Genomic DNA, 24763 nt, shown 5'->3' with positions numbered 1-24763 from the left:
GACAAGAGTTATCCCACAACTCAGACAAGTCTGGACAGGCCTGCAGCATCCTGGGACTTCCACTGTTGTCAACAGGATAGTGTTTCACCTGAGTACATCCAAGAACATGTCGCTGTGGCAATACTGATGTTTTTTAACATTCAGGTTAGAATACCTGACATAGCAGGTTAGGAGAATTAACTAGGCAGGTTAGGAGAATTAGGTTAAGGTTCGGCCTAGCTGAAATGCTATAGTTGTCAACAACTGTTATCCTCAACGTGACAACTGGAAGGTGCTGCACTGGTAGCCACAAATGTACAAACCATCAGTAACATAACATTGTCTGTTCTTACAAGGAAGCACATAGAGTATACAGCTAAATGGTTTGCAAAGAGGGTCTTTGTCTGCAAGGACCACCCAAACTAAACAAATGGAATCATGCCTAGGGCTTTATATCAACTGTGGATGAGTTACATGGAATTTATACCTACACCCTTTTCAGTAACTATTCCCTCATTAGGCTACAGAATCAACTAACACACACACACACACACACGCTTTAATAAACATTTTCAAAAATCAGTCAGATGCACAATGGACATTTAGTTTATCTTTATGCATAAACTACAAAAAAAGCAATACAGAGAAATAAAACAAAACCAATTGAAATAAAGATATGACAACATGCAAGTGTCTTCATCACTGGGTCTGGTGTGCCCTCACTCCAACCAACATTGAGAAAGTCCTAGTGAATGACATGGATGAATCCATGAAGTTGAAGACATCCTACAACTCTATGGTTCTGCATGCACTTTCGTCTCAGCATGAGTTGTCAGATTATAAAGGAAAAATACTTCCATAAACTCAAGTTCTCTTTTCCATCAAGAAGAAATACACACATTTGATTGCAGCTTCAGTTTGTTACAGACAAGCTTATTAAGGAATACAGTGTGGATACAAACACAATAAAATACACTACATGGCCAAAAGTAGGTTGAAACCCCTTCAAATTAGTGGATTCTGCGAATTCGGCCACACCCGTGCTGACAGGTGTATAAATTGAACACCCAGTCATGCAATCTCCATAGACAAACAATGGCCTGTACTGAAAAGCTCAGTGACTTTCAACGTGGCACCATAATAGGATGCCACCATTTCAACAAGTCAGTTCGTCAAATTTCTGCCCTGCTAGAGATGCCCCAGTCAACTGTAAGTGCTGTTATTGTGAGTGGAAATGTCTCGGAGAAACAATGGCTCAACTACAAAGTGGTAGGCCACACAAGCTCACAGAACTGGACTGCTTGTCCACGGTTGCAACACTCACTACCGAGTTCCAAACCACCTCTGGAAGCAACATCATCACAATAACTGTTTGTCTGGAGCTTCATGAAATGTGTTTCCATGGCCGAGCAGCAGCACACAAGCCTAAGATCACCATGTGCAATGCCAAGCGTCAGCTGGAGTGGTGTAAAGCTCGCAATTAGACTCTGGATCAGTGGAAATACGTTCTCTGGAGTGATAAATCACGCTTCACCATCTGACAGTCCGACGGACGAATCTGGGTTTGGGAGATGCCAGGAGAACGCTACCTGCCCCAATGCATAGTGCCAACTGTAAAGTTTGGTGGAGGAGGAATAATGGTCTGGGGCTGTTTTTTTTGTTCCAGTGAAGGGAAATCAATGACATTCTAGACAATTGTGCTTCCAACATTGTGGCAACAGTTTGGGGAAGGCCCTTTCCTGTTTCAGCATGACAATGCCCCCATGCACAAGGCGAGGCCCATACAGAAATGGTTTGTCGAGATTGGTGTGGAAGAAACGACTGGCCTGCACAGAGCCCTGACCTCAACCCCATCGGACATCTTTGAGATTAATTGTAACTCCGACTGTAAACCGGGCATAATCGCCTATCAGTGCCCAACCTCACTAATGCTGGTGGCTGAATGGAAGCAAGTCCCCGTAGCAATGTTCCAACATCTAGTGGAAAGCCTTCCCAGAAGATCGGAGGCTGTTATAGCAGCAAAGGGAGGACCAACTCCATATTAATGCCCATGATTTCAGAATGAGATGTTCGGCGAGCAGGTGTCCACATACTTTTGGTTATATAGTGTATATATTAACCCTTTGCAGAACTGCAATGTGTTTTTCAGAGAACATCTCAGTGAGCGACTCAATCATTGACACACTGACGATTATCAATAACATTTCAAAGGCAGCACATGGATCTCACAGGACCTACTGTGTGCACATGCAGGTAGGCAGGTTATACACAGCTTTATATATAATAAACTGGAGTAACTAATACAAGTTGCGTCAATAACATAAGAAAAACATCACAGTGGGCTAGTCGTGGTATTACAATCTTAGCGATATGACAGAAATAAACAGAAAGTAATTATCTATGCAACACTGTTTTACATTCCATATACTGTACATGCATGTCTTCTACAGACATGTTAGGTATCAGTAGGCCTAACGATGAACTCCAGACCGTTGGCCTTCCCCCGTCCTGGAGAACTACAGGATGAGCACACTAACCCACCCGATTCAGCTAATCAAGGTCTTAACAACTAGTTCAATCAGGTAGGTTGGTGGTGGGTGGCAACAAACAAAAAAAGGACACTCAAAAAAACTACACACACCAGGAAGACCTGGTTGATGCTGCTGCACAAAGGAAATATAAATGAATCATAACAAAATGTAAAACTGGTGTTTCAGTGTTTCCTTTTAGCATAATTGAAATCTAGGGAACTACACAGTACGTCTTTCTCTCTGCTAAAACGGTTTCATCCGCCATACTTTTAGTACGTTGTATTAAAATAAAATACAAAGTTAAAATGCATGTGAGTGGTTATACACATCCTCTCATACACACCAGTGGCGGCTGGTGGGAGAAGCTATCGGAGGACGGGATCATTGTAATGGCTGGACTGGAATAAATGTGTTTGATACCGTTCCATTTATTCCATTCCAGCCAATACAATGAGCCTACACTGATATACACACTTCTCTCACACAGACAGCTTCATGGCAGGGGCGTAGGCATGGGTGGGCGTAGGCATGGGTGGGCGTAGGCATGGGTGGGCGTAGGCATGGGTTGGCGTAGGCATGGGTGGGCGTAGGCATGGGTGGGCGTAGGCATGGGTGGGCGTAGGCATGGGTTGGCGTAGGCATGGGTGGGCGTAGGCATGGGTGGGCGTAGGCATGGGTGGGAAACTTAGCTACCTAGCTAGCAATCTGTGCTACGTATGTGCCAATACTGGACTGGTGCCAAAGTGAACACTCGTCCTTGATACAAAAAGAAGACCGATACTGTCAGGGCCTAATATGTTAGCTAGTGGGCTAATTTAGTTTGTTTTCTGAAATATGCAATCTGCAAAAAACAAGACAGTTGGCGCAGGTCTATCATTCAGGCCATGTGCTTGCCTTCATTATGAGATAAGTAGCTAATGTTAGCTAGCTCGCGAAATTATAACGTGTGACAAAAACGAGTGCAGCAAGAATTTGCATGCATAAACATTTTCAGTCATCAGCGCATGCCATTTGTAGTTGAAATGTATAGCCAATACATTTTGTATTGAATAACAGTGTTATGTAAATATGGTTTCTGTAAGAAAACATTGTCGTAATGAACAGCTAGCTTGTGCTTGTCATTACGTACTCCCATTGCAAGTTTGCCATAAAGTGTTTGTTTCCATGACCTTTGACTGCTGTAAAACACGAGTAAATCTACTCACCCTTATGGTGGTTTAGCACAAACACTTTTTCATACCTCTTTTCCACTGCCATAGACATTTTGAAGTTGCACCTAAGAAAGTCAACTAAACAAGCTTTGTATTCACTGGATCTCCTGTAAACCACAAATAAAATGTTCTTAAATAATGTTAACTATAATATTTAGTTAAGAAATCATCATTTAGAGTATCTGTTGATCCTATGAAGCACAATTTGGTCTGTTTTTCATTCAACCTCTAAAAAAACAATATATCGACAGATATCAGTAATCTGTGACTTTTCCCTCCCCAAAAATCGGTATCGGACCCAAAAATCCAATACGGGTCGGGCTCTACTATTTGTTGTCTTTTCACTTAAGCATGCAAACATCATCAGATAGAATTCATAAACAGCTATAAAACTGTACATTTCTCTCTTGGCCCAATGGCAACATTGCAGGAAGTTAGCTCCTTTCCCCAACAACAAAACATTTTAATTAAAAATAATTGCCCACCCAAATTTCTGCAGGCCCACCCACCAACAAATGACTGTCTACGCCACTTCCCCACGGTTACCGTGATTGTTGTGTAGAGGTTGTTGTGTAGTTGCAGTGGTTGTTGTGTAGTTGTTAGTCTGAGTTCGGGCTGAAGTAGTTGTGTAATTGTAGTGGTTGTTGTGTAGTTGTGTGTCTGGGTCCAGGCCAGGTTTGGCCTCTAGGTGTTCGTCTTCAGCCGCCTCGGATCGTGGGCGGCGAGGAGGGGGGCGGAGCTTAAAGAAATCAGAGACGTAGCAAACCTGAGAGAAAAGGATCATTTATAGTCAGTAGTGCTGAGAGATTAGTGCTTTTTGAGGTCGGTTCTGTTTCAGTTCGATTACGAAGAAAAAAATGCGTTTTCGATGTCGGTCACAATTTTGTATTTATTTACATGAAATGCATTATGCATTGTGGGTTAAATGTTATTACACAGAATAAAACAATACAAGTCCCATGATGGTAGTGACTGTCCATTACTGCTCATCACTTATTAACCAGCATTTATTCCCATTACTTTCATCAAATATCTCGGTTGTTGTGTATATTACATTTGTTTTATTTGTGAACTTTATTATTTTATGCCAAGTCCCTATGCTTTCTAACAAAATCACTATTTTAGTAGTTCATCAAAGTTAAGAAGGCATACTTTTATGACTGCTGAATACCAACTATCAATCACTTAGATCATGTATTTTCTGGAAACTACAACTCCCTACTACATCGCACAGTTCGGGCTTGATCTGATTTATCTGTATAGAAACTGTGCAATGTGCACATTGAGCTCACAGAAAACCCCCCGAAATGGAATTAAAATAATTGAACTGACATCAGTCAATTAGTTGTTCCAAAACCAAAATATTACAAACAATTTGGGTTAATTGCTCATCATTAATAGTCAGACATGGTCAAACACACACCTCCTACAACCCCCTAGACACACACCTCCTACAACCCCCTAGACACACACCTCCTACAACCCCCTAGACACACACCTCCTACAACCCCCTAGACACACACCTCCTAAAACCCTCTAGACACACACCTCCTACAACCCCCTACACACACCTCCTACAACCCCTAGACACACACCTCCTACAACCCCCTAGACACACACCCCCTACAACCCCTAGACACACACCTCCTACAACCCCCTACACACACCTCCTACAACCCCCTAGACACACACCTCCTACAACCCCCTAGACACACACCTCCTACAACCCCCTAGACACACACCTCCTAAAACCCTCTAGACACACACCTCCTACAACCCCCTACACACACCTCCTACAACCCCCTAGACACACACCTCCTACAACCCCCTAGACACACACCTCCTAAAACCCCCTAGACACACACCTCCTACAACCCCCTAGACACACACCTCCTACAACCCCCTAGACACACACCTCCTACAACCCCCTAGACACACACCTCCTACAACCCCTAGACACACACCTCCTACAACCCCCTAGACACACACCTCCTACAACCCCCTAGACACACACCTCCTACAACCCCTAGACACACACCTCCTACAACCCCCTACACACACCTCCTACAACCCCCTAGACACACACCTCCTACAACCCCTAGACACACACCTCCTACAACCCCCTAGACACACACCTCCTACAACCCCTAGACACACACCTCCTACAACCCCTAGACACACACCTCCTAAAACCCTCTAGACACACACCTCCTACAACCCCCTACACACACCTCCTACAACCCCTAGACACACACCTCCTAAAACCCTCTAGACACACCCTCCTACAACCCCTAGAACACACACCTCCTACAACCCCCTAGACACACACCTCCTACAACCCCCTACACACACACCTCCTACAACCCCCACACACACCTCCTACAACCCCTAGACACACACCTCCTACAACCCCCTAGACACACACCTCCTACAACCCCCTAGACACACACCTCCTACAACCCCCTACACACACACCCCTACAACCCCTACACACACACCTCCTACAACCCCTAGACACACCCTCCTACAACCACCTAGACACACACCTCCTACAACCCCCTAGACACACACCTCCTACAACCCCCTAGACACACACCTCCTACAACCCCCTAGACACACACCTCCTACAACCCCCTAGACACACACCTCCTACAACCCCCTACACACACACCTCCTACAACCCCCTACACACACACCTCCTACAACCCCTACACACACACCTCCTACAACCCCCTACACACACACCTCCTACAACCCCCTACACACACACCTCCTACAACCCCCTACACACACACCTCCTACAACCTCCTAGACACACACCTCCTACAACCCCCTACACACACACCTCCTACAACCCCCTACACACACACCTCCTACAACCCCCTACACACACACCTCCTGCAACCCCCACACACACCTCCTGCAACCCCTACACACACACCTCCTACAACCTCCTAGACACACCCTCCTACAACCCCCTACACACACCTCCTACAACCCCCTACACACACACCTCCTACAACCTCCTAGACACACACCTCCTACAACCCCCTACACACACACCTCCTACAACCCCCTACACACACACCTCCTACAACCCCCTACACACACACCTCCTACAACCTCCTAGACACACACCTCCTACAACCCCCTACACACACACTCACGTTGAGCACAGCGATGAGAGTTCCCTGCAGCAGTCCCACCAGTACGTCGCTCCAGTGGTGTTTGTAGTCGCTAACCCGTGTGTATCCAACGTACAACGCAAACGCCACGAGGAAGAACTGCACTGTGGGTCTGACCAGACGAGTCCACTTCCCCTGCATACGTGCTTGCACATACAACTACACACACACACACACACACACACACACACACACACACACACACACACACACACACACACACACACACACACACACACACACACACACACACACACACACACACACACACACACACACACACACACACACACACACACACATTAATCGTCATCTCACGTGTGTATGAAACTCACTCAAATAAAAAACACTCACTGCTAGAAACAGCATGCTGTACATCCCGAAGGCAGAGTGTCCGGAGTAAAACGACAATCTGGAACACAGAGAGAAACATGTTGACGTTGCATCACATAGCAAGAGAAGACAGACGGACAGACAGACAGAAAGACACACAGACCTGGACTCAGTGACGTTTCGAGGGTTGCCGGTACAGTTGAGTTGCAGCATGTACCCAGAACACACCGTGGGATTACACACAGACAGGAAGTTAGGGCGTGGCCTGCCAATGGTGAACTTGGCCAGGTCAGTCAGTGATTGGCTCACAGCTGCTCCAAACAGAAAGGTCCCCACCACCTAGTAGAGGCACAGCACAGGCCAATCTAACCCCTTTCACGAACCAATGAAATTGGGAAGAGGCAGCAAGCCAATCTGAGCTAAGACCACATATTGTCAGCCCAAAACTATGACCCGTGTTCCAACTGACCTTGTAGAGAGCTGACATGTACTGGTTAAAGTTAGAGTTGGAGTGGAGACGCTTGGAGTACACCAGGTACGCTTCTCCTGTAGTTATCTATGGAGAGAGAGAGGCAAACTCATAGCATAGCAGAGGTAAACTCGTACCATAGCAGAGGTAAACTCATAGCATAGCAGAGGTAAACTCGTACCATAGCAGAGGTAAACTCGTACCATAGCAGAGGTAAACTCGTACCATAGCAGAGGTAAACTCGTACCATAGCAGAGGTAAACTTGTACCATAGCAGAGGTAAACTTGTACCATAGCAGAGGTAAACTCGTACCATAGCGTGCCATAACCATATAGTTGTTCATCAAACTTACTATGACTATGGAGGAGGGGATGGTGACTGCAGCCATTGCCCTGTGGGAGATGGTGTCTCTTCTGTAAGGATATCTGATGCTCTCGTCATCACAGTAGATACCCCTCTGGTACGGGCTGAACATTAACGTCAAGACCGCTGACGGAAGGGCCGCTGGGAAGAGGGGAGAGCGATAGGAAGGGTAGAGGGAGAGAGAGGAGGGGTGTCAGAGTGGGTCAAGGGAGACAGTATCAACATGGTGCTGAACTTGTCTCTGCCTCGGTGAGATTGAGGTTCAAGAAGCAGCTCAACAGGCTCTGACAGACATGTTTAAATCTATCAGCTGGACAGGAACTGTGAACAATACATGGGCATGTGAAGGCACATCGAGGCACTTATTGGTCAGCAGTATATCAGTGACCTCGGTCCCCTGGGGAGGAAGCTGCTAGCTAACACCACACACACACGCGCTCCAAAGATTCTATAGTTGACCATGCCTAGAAACGGCTTCTCCAATAGAAATCCCCAATCACGCTTGGAGGCGATGTCATGGCAACGTTGGCTAGCTAAGCTCAGAAACTTCATCGGGTCTAACGATCGTCTCGCTCCGAACTGCGCATTAGCAGGCCGTCAAATCAAAGGCCCTCCTTAGATTTAAAGTTATTTTACACCAAAATGAAAACATGTCAGTTTGTCACTTTCACACAAGATTGGAGTAACATCTTCAGCTACTTAAGACATCTAGGTTGTGCCTTTCGATTTAGAGAATATTAACGGCAAAGGAAGAATTTCTGAATTCTCCCATTGACTTCCCAAACCCCTGTCTGGTCTGTCGAGTCTGCATCACGAAGCGTTCCTGGAAATTTTGCATCGTTGGGCCTCTGGGTTTAGATACTGTGTGCGCTGTGATGCTCATGCATGCACACACATCCATCACCATAGATATGCCAAACAGCGTAACAGCCTTAAACATTCACCACTGAGCCCTGCTGACAAGGGCATGGGAGCGGACTACCAGACACACAAACACACACACACACACACACACACACACACACACACACACACACACACACACACACACACACACACACACACACACACACACACACACACACACACACACACACACACACACACACACACACACAGAGACAGAGAGAGACAGACAGAGAGAGAGAGAGATGAATGTCCCAAAGTTACCATGAGAAATTCCCTTAAACTGATCTCTCACAGAAGAGACCATGGACTTTTCCTTTAACCTTTCTCCTCTCTTTACCACATTCAAACCTCACCACCTCTTTCTTTCCCTCCTTCGCTCTCCCCCCATAGTTCAGTGACTCACAGACCGGAGCAGAGACTGGCACCAGGATAGACTATAAAACTGTCTCAACTGACAACACAATGGTGTGCAAACACACACACACTCAAATCTGACAGGACAATGGGTTTTTTTCTCCTGTTTTCATGAACCCTGTCACTAGACAACATGCTCCCCTGATGCAGACTGAACTTCCACCAGTCATATACTGAACAAAAATATAAAATGCAACATGCAACAATTTCAAAGATTTTCCTGAGTAAACAGTTCATAGAAGGAAATCAGTCAATTGAAATAAATACATTTGGCTCTAATCTATGCATTTCACATGAGTGGGCAATGGAACAGCCATGGGTGGGCCTGGGAGGGCATAGGCCCACCAACTTGGGAGCCAGGCCCTCCCATTCCGAATTAGTGTTCCCCCACAAAATGGCTTCATTACAGACAGAAATACAGCTGTTCGGTCATGGAAACCCATTTCAGGAAGCTCCTGACAAACAGTTCTTGTGCTGGCAGTTTGGAACTCAGTAGTGAGTATTGCAAATAGAGGACAGACAATGTTTTATGTGCTTTAGCACTCAGCAGTCTCGTTCTGTGTGCTTGTGTGGCCTACCACTTTGCGGCTGAGCCGTTGTTGCTCCCAGACGTTTCCACTTCACAATAACAGCACTTACAGTTGACCTGGGCAGCTCCAGCAGCACAGAAATTTGACAAACTGACTTTTTGGAACCACATTGAAAGTCACTGAGCTTTTCAGTAAGGCCGTTTAACTGCCAATGTTTGTCTATGGAGATTGCATGGCTGTGTTTCTATGGGTATAATAAAGTGCATTCGAAAATGATTCAGACCCCTTGGCTTTTTCCACATTTTGTTACATTACAGCTGTATTCTAAAATGGATTAAATTGTTTTCCCCTCATCAATCAACACACAATACCCCATATTGACAAAGCATAAAACTGTTTTTTTCTTACTATTTTGCAAATGTATTAAATATTTTTCTCGCTGTACTATGCTCCATTCATCTTTCCCTCGATCCTGTCTAGTCTCCCAGTCCCTGCCACTGAAAAATATCCTCACAGCAGGATGCTGACACCACCATACATCACCGTAGGGATGGTGCCAGGTTTCCTCCAGACGTGACGTTTGGCATTCAGGCCAAAGACTTCAATCTTGGTTTCATCAGACCACAGATTCTGACCCCAAGTGGGCTGTCATGTGCCTTTCACTGAGGAGTGGCTTCCCTCTGGCCACTCTACCATAACGGCCTGATTGGTGGAGTGCTGCAGAGATGGTTGTCCTTCTGGAAGGTTCTCCCATCTCCACGGAGGAACCCTAGAGCTCTGTCAGAGTGACCTCCCTGACCAAGGCCCTTTTTCCCTGTTTGCTCAGTTTGGCCGGGCGGCCAGCTCTAGGACGAGTCTTGGTGGATCCAAACTTCTTCCATTCAAGAATGATGGGGCCACTGTGTTCCTGTGGATCTTCAATGCTGCAGACATTTTTTGGTACCCTTCCTCAGGTCGGTGCTTCGACACAATTGTGTCTCGGGACTCTACGGACAATTCCTTCGACCTCATGGCTTGGTTTTTTCTCTGACATGCATTGTCAACTGTGGGACCTAATATAGACAGGTGTGTGCCTTCGCAAATCATGTCCAAATCAATTGCATTTACCATAGGTGGACTCCAATCAAGTTGTAGAAACAAGGATGATCAATGGGAACAGGATGCACCTGAGATCAATTTGGAGTTTCATAGCGAAGGGTCTGAATACTTATGTACATTTGAAAACAAAATGTCCAAAAAATTCAAAAAACACTGTTTTCGCCTTGTCATTATGGGGTATTATGGGGTATGGTGTAGATTGATGAGGAAAAACATTAAATGTAATCAATTTTAGAATAAGGCTGTAACCTAACAACATGTGGAGAAAGGGAAGGGCTCTGGTTACTTTCTGTATCATGCAGACCCAGCTTGTCGCCTGCATTCCTGCCTTTGGGACAACGACTCAAATTGTTAGGAGGGAGACACGAGCATCTCGTCATTATATCCAGATCTGGTTTCATCCACTTGCGAACTACAAAGGGAAATTGACGGGTGCACAGCGCACTGCTCAGATTCTGGCTTCCCCTAAAGTAAAATTATAATTATTCGGTCTAAATAAAATAATTCAAAGTACTTTACCAGACAGCTTGACTTAGCCATAGATGATGATAATTTTTTATTTGATTTTTAAACAATAGTGGATTGTTTCACATCACAAGTGCATAGGCCTATGCCTATTTCAGAAGCAAGCAATTTGGGCAGTGAGTGTGGCAATAGGCTTTAGCGTAAATCATCTAGAATGTGTCTTGAGTATAATTTAAAATGTTGAGACAAGAAGAAGGGGAGGAGTGTGTGACGGAGATATGGGCTTCTCTCTCCAGAATGCATGCAATCAGCTCTCCAGAATAGTTTGCCCTTCAATTGTTTATTTGTATCAATTTACCATTACATATAAACTCAGCAAAAAAATAAATGTCCTCTCACTGTCAACTGTTTATTTTCAGCATACTTAACATGTGTAAATATTTGTATGAACATAACAAGATTCAACAACTGAGACATAAACTTCACAAGTTCCACAGACATGTGACTAACAGAAATGGAATAATGTGTCCCTGAACAGGGGGGGGGGGTAAAAATCAAAAGTAAGTCAGTATTTGGTACTGCAGTACTTCCCCTCCTCATAGACTGCACCAGATTTGCCAGTTATTGCTGTGAGATGTTACCCCACTCTTCCACCAAGACAGTGAGAAACAAGTTTTGGTTTATTTCATTACCATATTTTTAGGATTTTTTCCCCCATTTTTTTTCGCTGTCTTTTGTTTTGAGTGCTCTATGTGAGCAATGATGATTTTCTGTCCAGATAATGTTAATGGAGCGAGTGCGCACGCCTGAGCACACCAACATGCTGAGTTGATACAATGTTACACTTCATTACCCATAGCGCAAAACAAGACAGATTGAGAGGCAGACAGGCAGAGTATAGATTAATGCAATTGAAATAACCTGAATTTTCATCAGGATATTTTATACTGTTTTAATTTGTCAGATTTAGGCGTATGTATTTTACTTAGTTGATGGTGAAAGTTATAGGGGCTCCCGAGAGGCGTCACTGCAGTACCTGGTTCGAATCCAGGCTGCATCACATCCGGACGTGAGCACAATTGGCCCAGTGTCGTTCGGTTTTGACCGGGGTTGGCCGTGATTGTAAATAAGAATTTGTTCTTAAATAATTTGCCTAGTTAAATAAAATGTTAAATAAAATAAGCCTACTGTAGCATTGGCCTATAGGTTCTCTTTTAGTTCCATGTGCTCATTTCTTCCAATGGATCACGGTGCAGGCTGTGTCCATATGGCAAAGGCTGGTGCTCTTGTATTAGTTTAATTTAAATGTCTAGATTTGTCTTATTTAAATTAAGATTAACCGTGTGACAATAATTTTGAGAAACGAAAAACATTATTGAAATGAAACTGTTCCACGAAAATGTACACAGTATTAAAATAATCAGAACAGGTAGAAATTGTAGGATAACTTGTAAGCTTCCCAAAACTTGAAACTCACAAGCTGTCTTTATCATAAAACACATTAACAAAATGTGTGAAGGCGCAAGTGCGTGCACACAGGAGGTCTCGTGAAAAAAAACGGGCCCGCCTATAAAAACCTAACGCCAGTCCAACTGATTCCTTCTGGCGCCCGCCCTGCTCACATTGTCACGAGTGATGCATTCCGGCTCTTTTCAGTGAGCCGGACCTTTAAAAAAATATGTTTTGTATTTTTTCAAGTCAAACAGTTTGCGATAGTTTGAATATGATTGGTGTTTAAACAATTCTAATTAAATCATACTCTACCTTAATTAACCACAATGTATTTAAAAATGCATTGGTTTGTTATGTAAAATAATGTTATTAAAACATGTGCATTTAAAGTATAACTGTTTTAATGTATACAAACAAAGTGTATATAAATGTAACAATTCAAAACGAATACAATCTGAACAACATAATAGAATAATGATGCCCAGTTGACTGCTGGGGCTGTCCCTCCCTGTTGCCCAGTTGACTGCTGGGGCTGTCCCTCCCTGTTGCCCAGTTGACTGCTGGGGCTGTCCATCCCAGTCAGTTGACTGCTGGGGCTGTCCCTCCCTGTTGCCCAGTTGACTGCTGGGGCTGTCCCTCCCTGTTGCCCAGTTGACTGCTGGGGCTGTCCCTCCCTGTTGCCCAGTTGACTGCTGGGGCTGTCCCTCCCTCCCAGTTGACTGTTGCCCAGTTGACTGCTGGGGCTGTCCCTCCCTGTTGCCCAGTTGACTGCCTGTCCCTCCCTGCCCAGTTGACTGCTGGGGCTGTCCCTCCCTGTTGCCCAGTTGACTGCTGGGGCTGTCCCCCTCCCTGTTGCCCAGTTGACTGCTGGGGCTGTCCCTCCCTGTTGCCCAGTTGACTGCTGGGGCTGTCCCTCCCTGTTGCCCAGTTGACTGCTGGGGCTGTCCCTCCCTGTTGCCCAGTTGACTGCTGGGGCTGTCCCTCCCTGTCCCAGTCCTGTCCCTCCCTGTTGCCCAGGCTGACTGCCCAGTGGGGCTGTCCCTCCCTGTCCCTCCCTGGTGCCCAGTTGACTGCTGGGGCTGTCCCTCCCTGTTGCCCAGTTGACTGCTGGGGCTGTCCCTCCCTGTTGCCCAGTTGACTGCTGGGGCTGTCCCTCCCTGTTGCCCAGTTGACTGCTGGGGCTGTCCCTCCCTGTTGCCCAGTTGACTGCTGGGGCTGTCCCTCCCTGTTGCCCAGTTGACTGCTGGGGCTGTCCCTCCCTGTTGCCCAGTTGACTGCTGGGGCTGTCCCTCCCTGTTGCCCAGTTGACTGCTGGGGCTGTCCCTCCCTGTTGCCCAGTTGACTGCTGGGGCTGTCCCTCCCTGTTGCCCAGTTGACTGCTGGGGCTGTCCCTCCCTGTTGCCCAGTTGACTGCTGGGGCTGTCCCTCCCTGTTGCCCAGTTGACTGCTGGGGCTGTCCCAGTCTGCTGGGGCTGTCCCTCCCTGTTGCCCAGTTGCCCAGTTGCCCAGTTGACTGCTGGGGCTGTCCCTCCCTGGTGCCCAGGGCTTGACTGACTGGGGGCTGTCCCTCCCTGTTGCCCAGTTGACTGTCTGTCCTCCCTGTTGCCCAGTTGACTGCTGGGGCTGTCCCTCCCTCCCTGTTGCCCAGTTGACTGCTGGGGCTGTCCCTCCCTGTTGCCCAGTTGACTGCTGGGGCTGTCCCTCCCCTCCCAGTTGACTGCTGGGGCTGTTGCCCAGTTGACTGCTCCCTCCCTGTTGCCCAGTTGAGTTGACTGCTGGGGCTGTCCCTCCCTGTTGCCCAGTTGACTGCTGGGGCTGTCCCTCCCTGGTGCCCAGTTGACTGCTGGGGCTGTCCCTCCCTGTTGCCCAGTTGACTGCTGGGGCTGTCCCTCCCTGGTGCCCAGTTGACTGCTGGGGCTGTCCCTCCCTGTTGCCCAGTTGACTGCTGGGGCTGTCCCTCCCTGTTGCCCAGTTGACTGCTGGGGCTGTCCCTCCCTGGTGCCCAGTTGACTGCTGGGGCTGTCCCTCCCTGGTGCCCAGTTGACTGCTGGGGCTGTCCCTCCCTGGTGCCCAGTTGACTGCTGGGGCTGTCCCTCTCTGTTGCTGAGGTTATTCTTTGAAGAGCCTCATCAATCGCTCTGGCATCACTGAAGGCTTTCTTCTTAAACCTGGGGTCAAGTGCAGCAGTTTCTGATAGCACGTGATTATATTATATTCTGTGGAACTTCCAGTCCATTGATGAACATAGGGTGTCCATCCACTCTGTCACATGTCCTGTGGTTACATTTGCTTCTCTCTGGCAGTTGGCTGTGATTCGCTGCAGACCCTGACACAGGAGTATCATTTTTGAAGCTGTCACATAGCTGAAAAGAGAGAACAGTAACTTATTAGTTCAGATTCATGTTTTGTCTACTGATACTACATTCTCATCTAAATAATAATAATAATATATGCCATTTAGCAGACGCTTTTATCCAAAGCGACTTACAGTCATGTGTGCATACATTCTACGTATGGGTGGTCCCGGGAATCGAACCCACTACCCTGGCGTTACAAGCGCCATGCTCTACCAACTGAGCTACAGAAGGACCACTGCTCATATACATATATAATACTGGATTAAATTATGTAGTAATAACTGCTTACTGTACCTCTCTCCACTGATCTCCACAGTGACCTGCTCAAAGGGTTCCAGGACTCTGCACATCTCCTCCACCACCTCCCATTCCTCTTGGGTCAGAGCATCAACAGGTGCATTGACAATGGCCAGGGTAGAAATGATGGCATCCTTTGACTCAAGAAACCACTACAACATGTAAAATGTTGAATTCCACCTTGTAGTGCAGTCTTGTTTAGGCCTCAGCTCAGGCATCCCCATCTGGCGTTGTGTAGACTTTAGTTTTTCAGCACCTACTGTGCTCCTGTGGAAGTTTTCCACAGCTGCTTTCATTTTGTCCACAGTGGGCTTCATCACCTTCAGAGCATCTCTTACAGTCAGGTTGATTGTGTGGGCAAGACATGGATGATGGGTCCATTTTAAAATGTTAATGGCTTTGGTGATGTTAGCTGCATTGTCTTTAACACAACAGACCACTTTTCCATCTACGTGCCATTCTCTGACCACTCAACAGTTCCTCTGCCAAGTTCTCTGAGGTGTCTGCCGCTTAACTCAAAGCAGTCCAGAAGACAGCTAGACATCAAACCATCTTCAATGAAGTGACATGTAACCGACATGATGTCCAGCAGTCAGTGGTAAGGCAAACTGCAGTAGCTTTTTGGACTCTTTCCCGCACTGAAGCCTGTGTGCTCTCGTACAGTTGTGAAATAAGTGATTTTGAAAAGGGTTTTCATGATTGGAATTGTGTACATTGGATTTAGACTATTGCTATAATTTCAAAAACCTCTTTCCTCCACGATCGAAAATAGCTGGAAATCGGTGGCAATCATTTAAGCCAATACAATATCAATTTGGCCTTGTTTTGCTACAGACATAGACTTCGGCATAAACTGGTCTATAGAAGACTGCGTTGCTGTGGAATAGGCCTACTTGACTGAGTGGATACATCTCCACATGTGGAGGTTCTGGCTCCACCACTATCACTAGCAGGCCCGCTAGTTTCTCGAAGCTCCACTACAGCTAGCTTCACAGTTGGGTGCACAGTTCGCATACAACGGTGTAGGTTGTGCGTAGAACCGGCTTTATATGAGATTTTGTTTAAGCAAATTCTACACTGTGTTCTAACATTGTCTACATTACTAAAATGCATCCAAATGCTACTGTGCTTCAGACTCATTCTCCAGCTGTTGTTTCCACAGCTGTCCTTCCTCTCTCCTCAGCTGCTAAGTGTGTGACTGTGAGTGAGTTGGCTCCGCCCTCCCTCACGCATTGGTTGACACTACGTGTCTGATTGACAGGAACAACAGGTGAGGCTGTTAGTCTGAGCAGACAGTCAGAGCGAATGTGTGCGCTTGAGCATTTAGGCCTATATTATGTTTATTTTTCCTTCTTTGAATTAGTTAATTATATTCATTTAAATCTTTTGAGGATTCATTTTTTAATTTTTGTATATTTTTATAAATAGATTCAGCTCTTCTGATATGCGAGCCGGCTCCCAACGTTCACCTACAAGAGCCGACTCGTTCGCGAACGACCCACCACTAATTGTCACTCATCAGCGGCTTATGAACAGCGTGACTATTTGGTCAACCTTAATTCGCTAGGTCAAGCACGCACTCGGACACTTTGAAGTGTACTAACTGGTATTTACTTTAAAGTCATGTCGACTTTGTATGGTGCTAGGATAACAGATAAGACAACTCTCTGGAGAGTAGTGGTTAGGATGATGTGTACTAACTGGTATTTACTTTGAAGTCATGTCGACATTGTAGAGTGCTAGGATAACAGTTAGATAAGACAGCTCTCTGGAGAGTAGTGGTTAGGGAGAGGATGAAGTGAGCATGTGTGTAGCACTCTGCTGCAGTGCCAGAGAAATAAACACACAAACATAGAATTTGAGTCATCTCCAGTTTTATTCCAGTAAGGTTTCTGCTACATTGTTATTGTAGCCAAGGTTTGAGTTGAACCAAGATCATTATTGTTCCTCTCTCCAGAGAGTGGGCTGAGCTGGATTTGATTTTTAAAAAAGGAAGGAGAAAGGGGAGTGTGTGAATAAATAGATGAAAGATTGAAAACCAACACTATTAAGACAACGTGGTAACACGGAATGGCATATATTGTAACAGAACTGGCGACGACCCGTATCTGGGATCCAGTGGTACTGGAGATGTTTTAATGAACCCAAAGGAAAACGGATTCAAGCATTATCTTCAGGAAGAGGTTAGTTTGTAGCACACATCTTGACCTTCCTCAGAGATGTAGAAAGAACAGCGATGTGGCACAGACTCAGAGGGCTGGGCGTTTGTGTCCAGTGGCAGATACAGGAAGCAGAGTCCATAGTCAGTCTTCTTTAACCCCCCGCCCCACACAGTTATCTGGGCTGAGGGGGGGGGGGGGTCTTCAGTAACAGAATGGACAGCACGGACAGAGAGAAAGAACATTGGATAACATTGTTTCTCATCTGGTTGATAGAAAGTTCCAGATTTCTCCCAGAGAAAACAAACATGGAGGAATGTCTGGTGAGATATGACACATGATCAACTTCCTCTTGACCTTTGACCTCACAGGAAGGAGGGACCTGAGAAGTGTTCCTGTTATTCTCCAGACTGTCCTACTAGTCACATCCAAAAGCTACAACACACACACACACTGATTAAATCTAGACAATAGAGAGATTCCAATAGGGAGACAGTGCAGGAAGAGGATCAGTACTCTATGGCTGTAGTAATCCCACTGTACTGTCAGAATCCTGGTTATTTTCCACACAGGAAAGGTCAACCCCCCCCCCTCTCTCTCACACACACACACATAGTTGGCACAGAGAGATGGGGGGGGGGGTGTATGTGTGTGTGTGTGAGAGAGAGAGTCAGTAAAACAGCAGCAGAGTATCTTTAACTCTGTGCGCAAAGAAAATGAAACAGATAAACAACAAACTAACACAACAACAGTTGGTATCAGTCTATAGTTTGATGCAGATGCTCTTCAAACCCCAAGTCACATAAATAACAGTAATAACTTAGAGCAACGGCAGCTGCCTTAGAATGACCCTTAGAATGAACATGATCATTGTCTGCCAATCAGATTCTTCCAGAGGGTGTATACAGGTCTTACAACAGTAATCTGTCCCATTCACACAATTACCAGTCAATATTGAACGATCTAAAGGTCCAAATGAAATTATGGATACGTTAGGCCTTTGTGTTATGCACATAACAGCAGAGTGCTTGGTGCTGGTGGCGTTTGGTTGGTATTTTTGTTAAAAGAGTGTTGCAGAAATAACTCAGTGTGCCTCTCTCTGTGTGTGTGTAATGTTTCTTTGTCTGCAGTGATAACAAGGCAAAGGACAAGAGGCAAAGGAGAGGAGAAAAGAGTAAAACAGAGAAAGAGGGGTGGAAGAAAGAGAGAGGGGTGGAAGAAAGAGAGAGGGGGGTGGAAGAGAGAGAGGGGGGTGGAAGAAAGAGAGAGGGATGGGAGAAAGAGAGAGGGATGGGAGAAAGAGAGGGGGGGGAGAAAGAGAGAGGGGTGGGAGAGAGAGAGGGATGGGAGAAAGAGAGAGGGGTGGGAGAAAGAGAGAGGGGTGGGAGAAGAGAGAGGGGTGGGAGAGAGAGAGAGGGATGGGAGAAAGAGAGGGGGATGGGAGAAAGAGAGGGGGATGGGAGAAAGAGAGGGGGATGGGAGAAAGAGAGGGGTGGGAGAAAGAGAGGGGTGGAGAGAGAGAGGGGTGGAGAGAGGGAGAGAAAGAGAGAGGGGTGGGAGAAAGAGAGAGGGGTGGGAGAGAAGAGAGAGGGGTGGGGTGGGAAAGAGAGAGGGGTGGGAAAGAGAGAGGGTGGGAGAAAGAGAGAGGGGTGGGAGAGAGAGAGGGGGTGGAGAGAAGAGAGAGGGGGGGTGGGAGAAAGAGAGAGGGGTGGGAGAGAGAGAGAGGGGTGGGAGAAAGAGAGAGGGGTGGGAGAGAGAGAGAGAGGAGAGGGGTGGGAGAGAGGAGAGAAAGAGAGAGGGGTGGGAGAGAGGGGGTGGGAGAGAGAGAGGGGTGGGAGAGAGAGAGAGGGGTGGGAGAGAGAGAGAGGGGTGGGAGAGAGGGGTGGGAGAGAGAGGGGTGGGAGAGAGAGAGGGGTGGAAGAGAGAGGTGGGAGAGAGAGAGAGGGGTGGGAGAGAGAGAGGGGGTGGGAGAGAGGGTGGGAGAGAGAGGGGAGGGGTGGGAGAGAGAGAGGGGGTGAGAGAGAGAGAGGGTGGTGAGAGAGAGAGGGGTGGGAGGGGTGGGAGAGAGAGAGAGGGGTGAGAGAAAAGAGAGAGAGGGGTGAGAGAGAGAGAGAGGGGGGGTGGGAGAGAGAGAGAGGGGTGGGAGAGAGAGAGAGGGGGTGAGAGAGAGAGAGAGGGGTGGGAGAGAGAGAGAGGGGTGGGAGAGAGAGAGAGAGAGGGTGGGAGAGAGGGGGGTGAGAAAGAGAGAGGGGTGGGAGAGAGAGAGAGGGGTGGGGAGAGAGAGAGAGGGGGAGAAAGAGAGAGAGAGAGAGGGGAGGGAGAGAGAGAGAGGGGTGGGAGAGAGAGGAGGGGTGGAGAGAGAGAGAGGGTGGGAGAAAGAGAGAGGGGTGGGAGAGAGAGAGAGAGGGTGAGAAGAGAGAGAGAAAGAGAGAGGGGTGGGAGAAAGAGAGAGAGAGAGGGGTGGGAGAGAGAGAGGGGGGAGAGAGAGAGAGGGGTGGGAGAGAGAGAGAGGGAGAGGGAGAGAGAGAGAAGAGGGGGGGAGAAAGAGAGGGGGTGGGAGAGAGAGAGGGGGGAGAGAGAAAGAGGGGAGAGAAAGAGGGAGGGAGAGAGAGAGAGGGGTGGGAGAAAGAGAGAGGGGTGGGAGAGAGAGAGGGGGTGGGAGAGAGAGGGGGTGGGAGAGAGAGAGAGGGGTGGGAGAGAGAGGGGTGGGAGAGAGAGAGAGGGGAGAGAGAGAGAGGGGTGGGAGAGAGAGAGGGGGAGAGAGAGAGGGGGTGGGAGAGAGGAGGTGGGAGAGAGAGGGGGTGGGAGAGAGAGGGTGGGAGAGAGAGGGGGAGAGTGGGAGAGAGAGAGAGAGGGGTGGGAGAGAGAGAGAGGGGGGTGGGAGAGAGAGAGAGGGGTGGGAGAGAGAGAGGGGTGGGAGAGAAGAGGGGTGGAGAAAGAGAGAGGGTGGGAGAGAGGAGAGGGGGTGGAGAGAGAGAGAGGGGTGGGAGAGAGAGAGTGGGAGAGAGAGAGGGGTGGGAGAGAGAGAGGGGTGGGAGAGAGAGAGGGGGTGGGAGAGAGAGAGGGTGGGAGAGAGAGAGAGGGGTGGAGAGAGAGAGAGGGGGAGAGAGAGAGGGGTGGGAGAGAGAGAGAGAGAGAGGGGGGAAGAGAGAGAGGGGGTGGGAGAGAGAGAGAGGGGGGGAGAGAGAGAGAGGGTGGGAGAGAGAGAGGGGTGAGAAAGAGAGGGGGTGGGAGAAAGAGAGAGGGGTGGGAGAGGGGTGGGAGAGAGGGGGTGGGAGAAAGAGAGAGGGGTGGGAGAGAGAGAGGGGGAGAGAGGAGAGGGGGTGGGAGAGAGAGAGAGGGGTGGGAGAGAGAGAGAGGGGTGGGAGGGTGGGAGAAAGAGAGAGGGGTGAGAAGAGAGAAAGAGAGAGGGTGGGAGAAAGAGAGAGGGGTGGAGAGAGAGAGAGGGGTGGGAGAGAGGGGTGGGAGAGAGGGTGGGAGAGAGAGGGGTGGGAGAGAGAGAGAGGGTGGGAGAGAGAGAGAGGGGTGGAGAGAGAGAGGGGGTGGGAAGAGAGAGGGGTGGGAGAGGAGAGAGAGAGAGAGAGAGAGAGAGGGGTTGGGAGAGAGAGAGAGGGGTGGGAGAGAGAGAGAGAGGGGTGGGAGAGGGGGGTGAGAGAGAGAGGGGTGGTGGAGAGAGAGAGGTGGAGAGAGAGAGAGGGGTGGGAGAGAGAGAGAGGGGTGGAGAGAGAGAGGGGTGGGAGAGAGGGAGGGGAGAGAGAGAGAGGGAGGGAGAGAGAGAGAGGGGGAGAGAGAGAGGGTGGGAGAGAGAGAGAGGGGGGGAGAAAGAGAGAGGGGTGGAGAGAGAGAGGGGTGGGAGAGAGAGAGAGAGAGGGGGTGAGAGGGGGTGGGAGAGAGAGAGGGGGTGGGAGAGAGAGAGAGAGAGGAGAGGAGAGAGAGAGAGGGGTGGGAGAGAGAGAGAGGGTGGGAGAGAGAGAGAGAGGGGGTGGGAGAGAGAGAGAGGTGGAGAGAGAGAGGTGGGAGAGGGGTGGGAGAGAGGAGAGAGGGGTGGGAGAGAGAGAGAGGGGTGGGAGAGAGAGAAAGAGAGAGGAAAGAGAAGAGAGAGAGAGGGGTGGGAGAAAGAGAGAGGGGTGGAGAGAGGAGAGGGAGAGAGAGAGGGGTGGGAGAGAGAGAGAGGGGTGGGAGAGAGAGAGAGGGGGTGGGAGAGAGAGAGAGGGTGGGAGAGAGAGAGAGGGGTGGGAGAGAGAGAGAGGGGGGTGGGAGAGAGAGAGGAGAGAGAGAGGGTGGGAGAGAGAGAGAGGGGTGGGTGGGAGAGAGAGAGAGGGGTGGGAGAGAGAGAGGGGTGGGAGAGAGAGAGAGGGGTGGGAGAGAGAGAGAGGGGTGGGAGAGAGAGAGGGGGTGGGAGAGAGAGAGGGGTGGAGAGAAAGAGAGAGGGGTGGGAGAGAGAGAGAGGGGTGGGAGAGAGAGAGGGGGTGGGAAGAGAGAGAGAGAGAGAGAGAGAGAGGAGGGGTGGGAGAAAGAGAAAAGAGAGAGAGAGGGGTGGGAAGAGAGAGGGTGGGAGAAAGAGAGAGAGAGGGAGAGGGGTGGAGAGAGAGAGAGGGGGAGAAGAGAGAGAGAGAGGGGTGGAGAGAGAGAGAGAGGGTGGGAGAAGAGAGAGAGGGGTGGGAGAAAGAGAGGGGGTGGGAGAAAGAGAGAGGTTTGGGAGAGAGAGGGGTGGGAGAGAGAGAGGTGGGAGAAAGAGAGAGGGGTGAGAGAGAGAGGAGAGGAGGGTGGGAAGAGAGAGAGAGGGGTGGGAGAGAGAGAGGGGTGAGAAAGAGAGAGGGGTGGGAGAAAGAGAGAGGGAGAGAAAGAGAGAGGGGAGAGAGAGAGAGAGGGGTGGGAGAGAGAGAGGGGTGGGAGAGAGAGAGAGGGGTGGGAGAGAGAGAGAGGGGGAGAGGGAGAGAGAGAGGGTGGGAGAAAGAGAGAGAGGGGGTGGGAGAGAGAGAGAGGGGTGGGAGAGAGAGAGAGGGGTGGGAGAGAGAGAGAGGGGTGGGAGAGAGAGAGAGAGGGGTGGGAGAGAGAGAGAGGGGTGGAGAGAAGAGAGAGGTGGGAGAAAGAGAGAGGGGTGGGAGAAAGAGAGGGGTGGAGAAAGAGAAAGAGAGGGGTGGGAGAAAGAGAGGGGTGGGAGAGAGAGAGGGGTGGGAGAGGAGAGGGGTGGGAGAGAGAGAGAGGGGTGGGAGAGAGAGAGAGGGGTGGGAGAGAGAGAGAGGGGTGGGAGAGAGAGAGAGGGGTGGAGAGAGAGAGAGGGGTGGGAGAGAGAGAGAGGGGGTGGGAGAGAGAGAGAGAGAAAGAGAGAGGGGTGGGAGAAAGAGAGAGGGTGGGAGAGAGAGAGAGGTGGGAGAGAGAGAGAGGTGGAGAGAGAGAGAGAAAGAGGTGGGAGAGAGAGAGAGAGGGGTGAGAGAGAGAGAGAGGGGTGGAGAGAAAGAGAGAGGGGGAGAAAGAGAGAGGGGTGGGAGAAAGAGAGAGGGGTGGGAGAGAGAGAGAGGGGTGGGAGAGAAAGAGAGAGGGGGGAGGAAGAGGGGTGGGAAGAGAGAGGGGTGGAGAGAGAGAGAGGGGGTGGGAGAGAGAGAGAGAGGGTGGAGAAAGAGAGAGGGGTGGAGAGAGAGAGGGGTGGGAGAGAGAGAGGGGGTGGAGAGAGAGGGGGGGAGAAAGAGAGAGAGAGAGAGAGGGGTGGGAGAAAGAGAGAGGGGTGGAGAAGAGGAGAGGGGTGGAGAGAGAGAGAGGGGTGGGAAGAGAGAGAGAGGGAGAGAAAGAGAGAGAGAGGGGTGGGAGAAAGAGAGAGGGGTGGGAAGAGAGAGGGATGGGAGAAAGAGAGAGGGATGGGAGAAAGAGAGAGGGATGGGAGAAAGAGAGAGGGATGGGAGAAAGAGAGAGGGGTGGGAGAAAGAGAGGGGTGGGAGAAAGAGAGAGGGATGGGAGAAAGAGAGAGGGGGGGGAGAAAGAGAGAGGGGTGGAGAAAGAGAGAGGGGTGGAGAGAGAGAGAGGGGTGGGAGAAAGAGAGAGGGGTGGGAGAAAGAGAGAGGGGTGGGAGAAAGAGAGAGGGGTGGGAGAAAGAGAGAGGGGTGGGAGAGAGAGAGAGAGGGATGGGAGAAAGAGAGAGGGTGGGAGAAAGAGAGAGGGATGGGAGAAAGAGAGAGGGGAGGGAGAAAGAGAGAGGGATGGGAGAAAGAGAGAGGGATGGGAGAAAGAGAGAGGGAGAGAAAGAGAGAGAAAGAGAGAGGGGTGGGAGAGAGAGGTGGGAGAGAGGGAGGGGTGGGAGAGAGAGAGAGAGGGGTGGGAGAGAGAGAGGGGTGGAGAAGGGAGAGAGAGGGGTGGGAAAAGAGAGAGAGGGGTGGAGAAAAGAGAGGGGTGGGAGAAAGAGAGAGGAGAAAGAGAGGGGTGGGAGAAAGAGAGAGAGGGTGGGAGAGAAGAGAGAGAGAGGTGGGAGAAGAGAGAGAGAGAAAGGGGAGGGAGAGAGAGAGAGAGAGAGGGGAGAAAGAGAGAGAGAGGGGGTGGGAGAAAGAGAGAGGGGTGGGAGAGAGAGAGAGGGGTGGGGAGAGAGAGAGAGGGTGGGAGAAAGAGAGGGTGGAGAAAGAGAGAGGGGTGGGAGAGAGGAGAGGGGGGGGAGAGGGAGAGAGGTGGAGAAAGAGAGGGGTGGGAGAGAGAGAGGGGTGGAAGAGAGAGGGGTGGAGAGAGAGAGAAGAGAGAGAGAGGGGTGGGAGAGAGAGAGAGAGGGGTGGAAGAGAGAGGGGTGGGAGAAAGAGAGAGGGGTGGAGAAAGAGAGAGGGGTGGAGAAAGAGAGAGGTGGAAAGAGAGAGAGAGAGAGGGGTGGGAGAGAGAGAGAGAGAAAGGAGAGAGGGGTGGGAGAGAAAGAGAGAGAGGTGGAGAGAAAGAGAGAGGGGGGGAGAAAGAGAGAGGGGTGGGAGAAAGAGAGAGAGGGGTGGGAGAAAGAGAGAGGGGTGGAGAAAGAGAGAGGAGCAATACGTAACTGAACG

General features: G+C 49.3%; 1 protein-coding gene across 1 annotated transcript in view; it reads right to left on the bottom strand.

The window, feature by feature from the left end:
- Window positions 1–576: 576 nt before the first annotated feature.
- The window catches only part of LOC127916700 (phospholipid phosphatase 2-like), a 53638-nt gene continuing 29451 nt past the window's right edge, over window positions 577–24763 (bottom strand). The window contains exons 2-7 of the mRNA XM_052499371.1: window positions 8062–8213; window positions 7709–7795; window positions 7403–7578; window positions 7261–7318; window positions 6889–7065; window positions 577–4487 (exon numbers count right to left, since the gene is read on the bottom strand). Of these exons, the coding sequence (XP_052355331.1) occupies window positions 4245–4487; window positions 6889–7065; window positions 7261–7318; window positions 7403–7578; window positions 7709–7795; window positions 8062–8213 (893 nt within the window). The 3' untranslated portion in view covers window positions 577–4244. The remainder of the gene's footprint in view (window positions 4488–6888; window positions 7066–7260; window positions 7319–7402; window positions 7579–7708; window positions 7796–8061; window positions 8214–24763) is intronic.

The sequence above is a fragment of the Oncorhynchus keta genome, chromosome 37 (genome assembly GCF_023373465.1).
Source record: "Oncorhynchus keta strain PuntledgeMale-10-30-2019 chromosome 37, Oket_V2, whole genome shotgun sequence".
In the NCBI taxonomy this organism is placed as follows: domain Eukaryota; kingdom Metazoa; phylum Chordata; class Actinopteri; order Salmoniformes; family Salmonidae; genus Oncorhynchus; species Oncorhynchus keta.
This window is presented reverse-complemented; position numbering and strand designations above follow the sequence as displayed.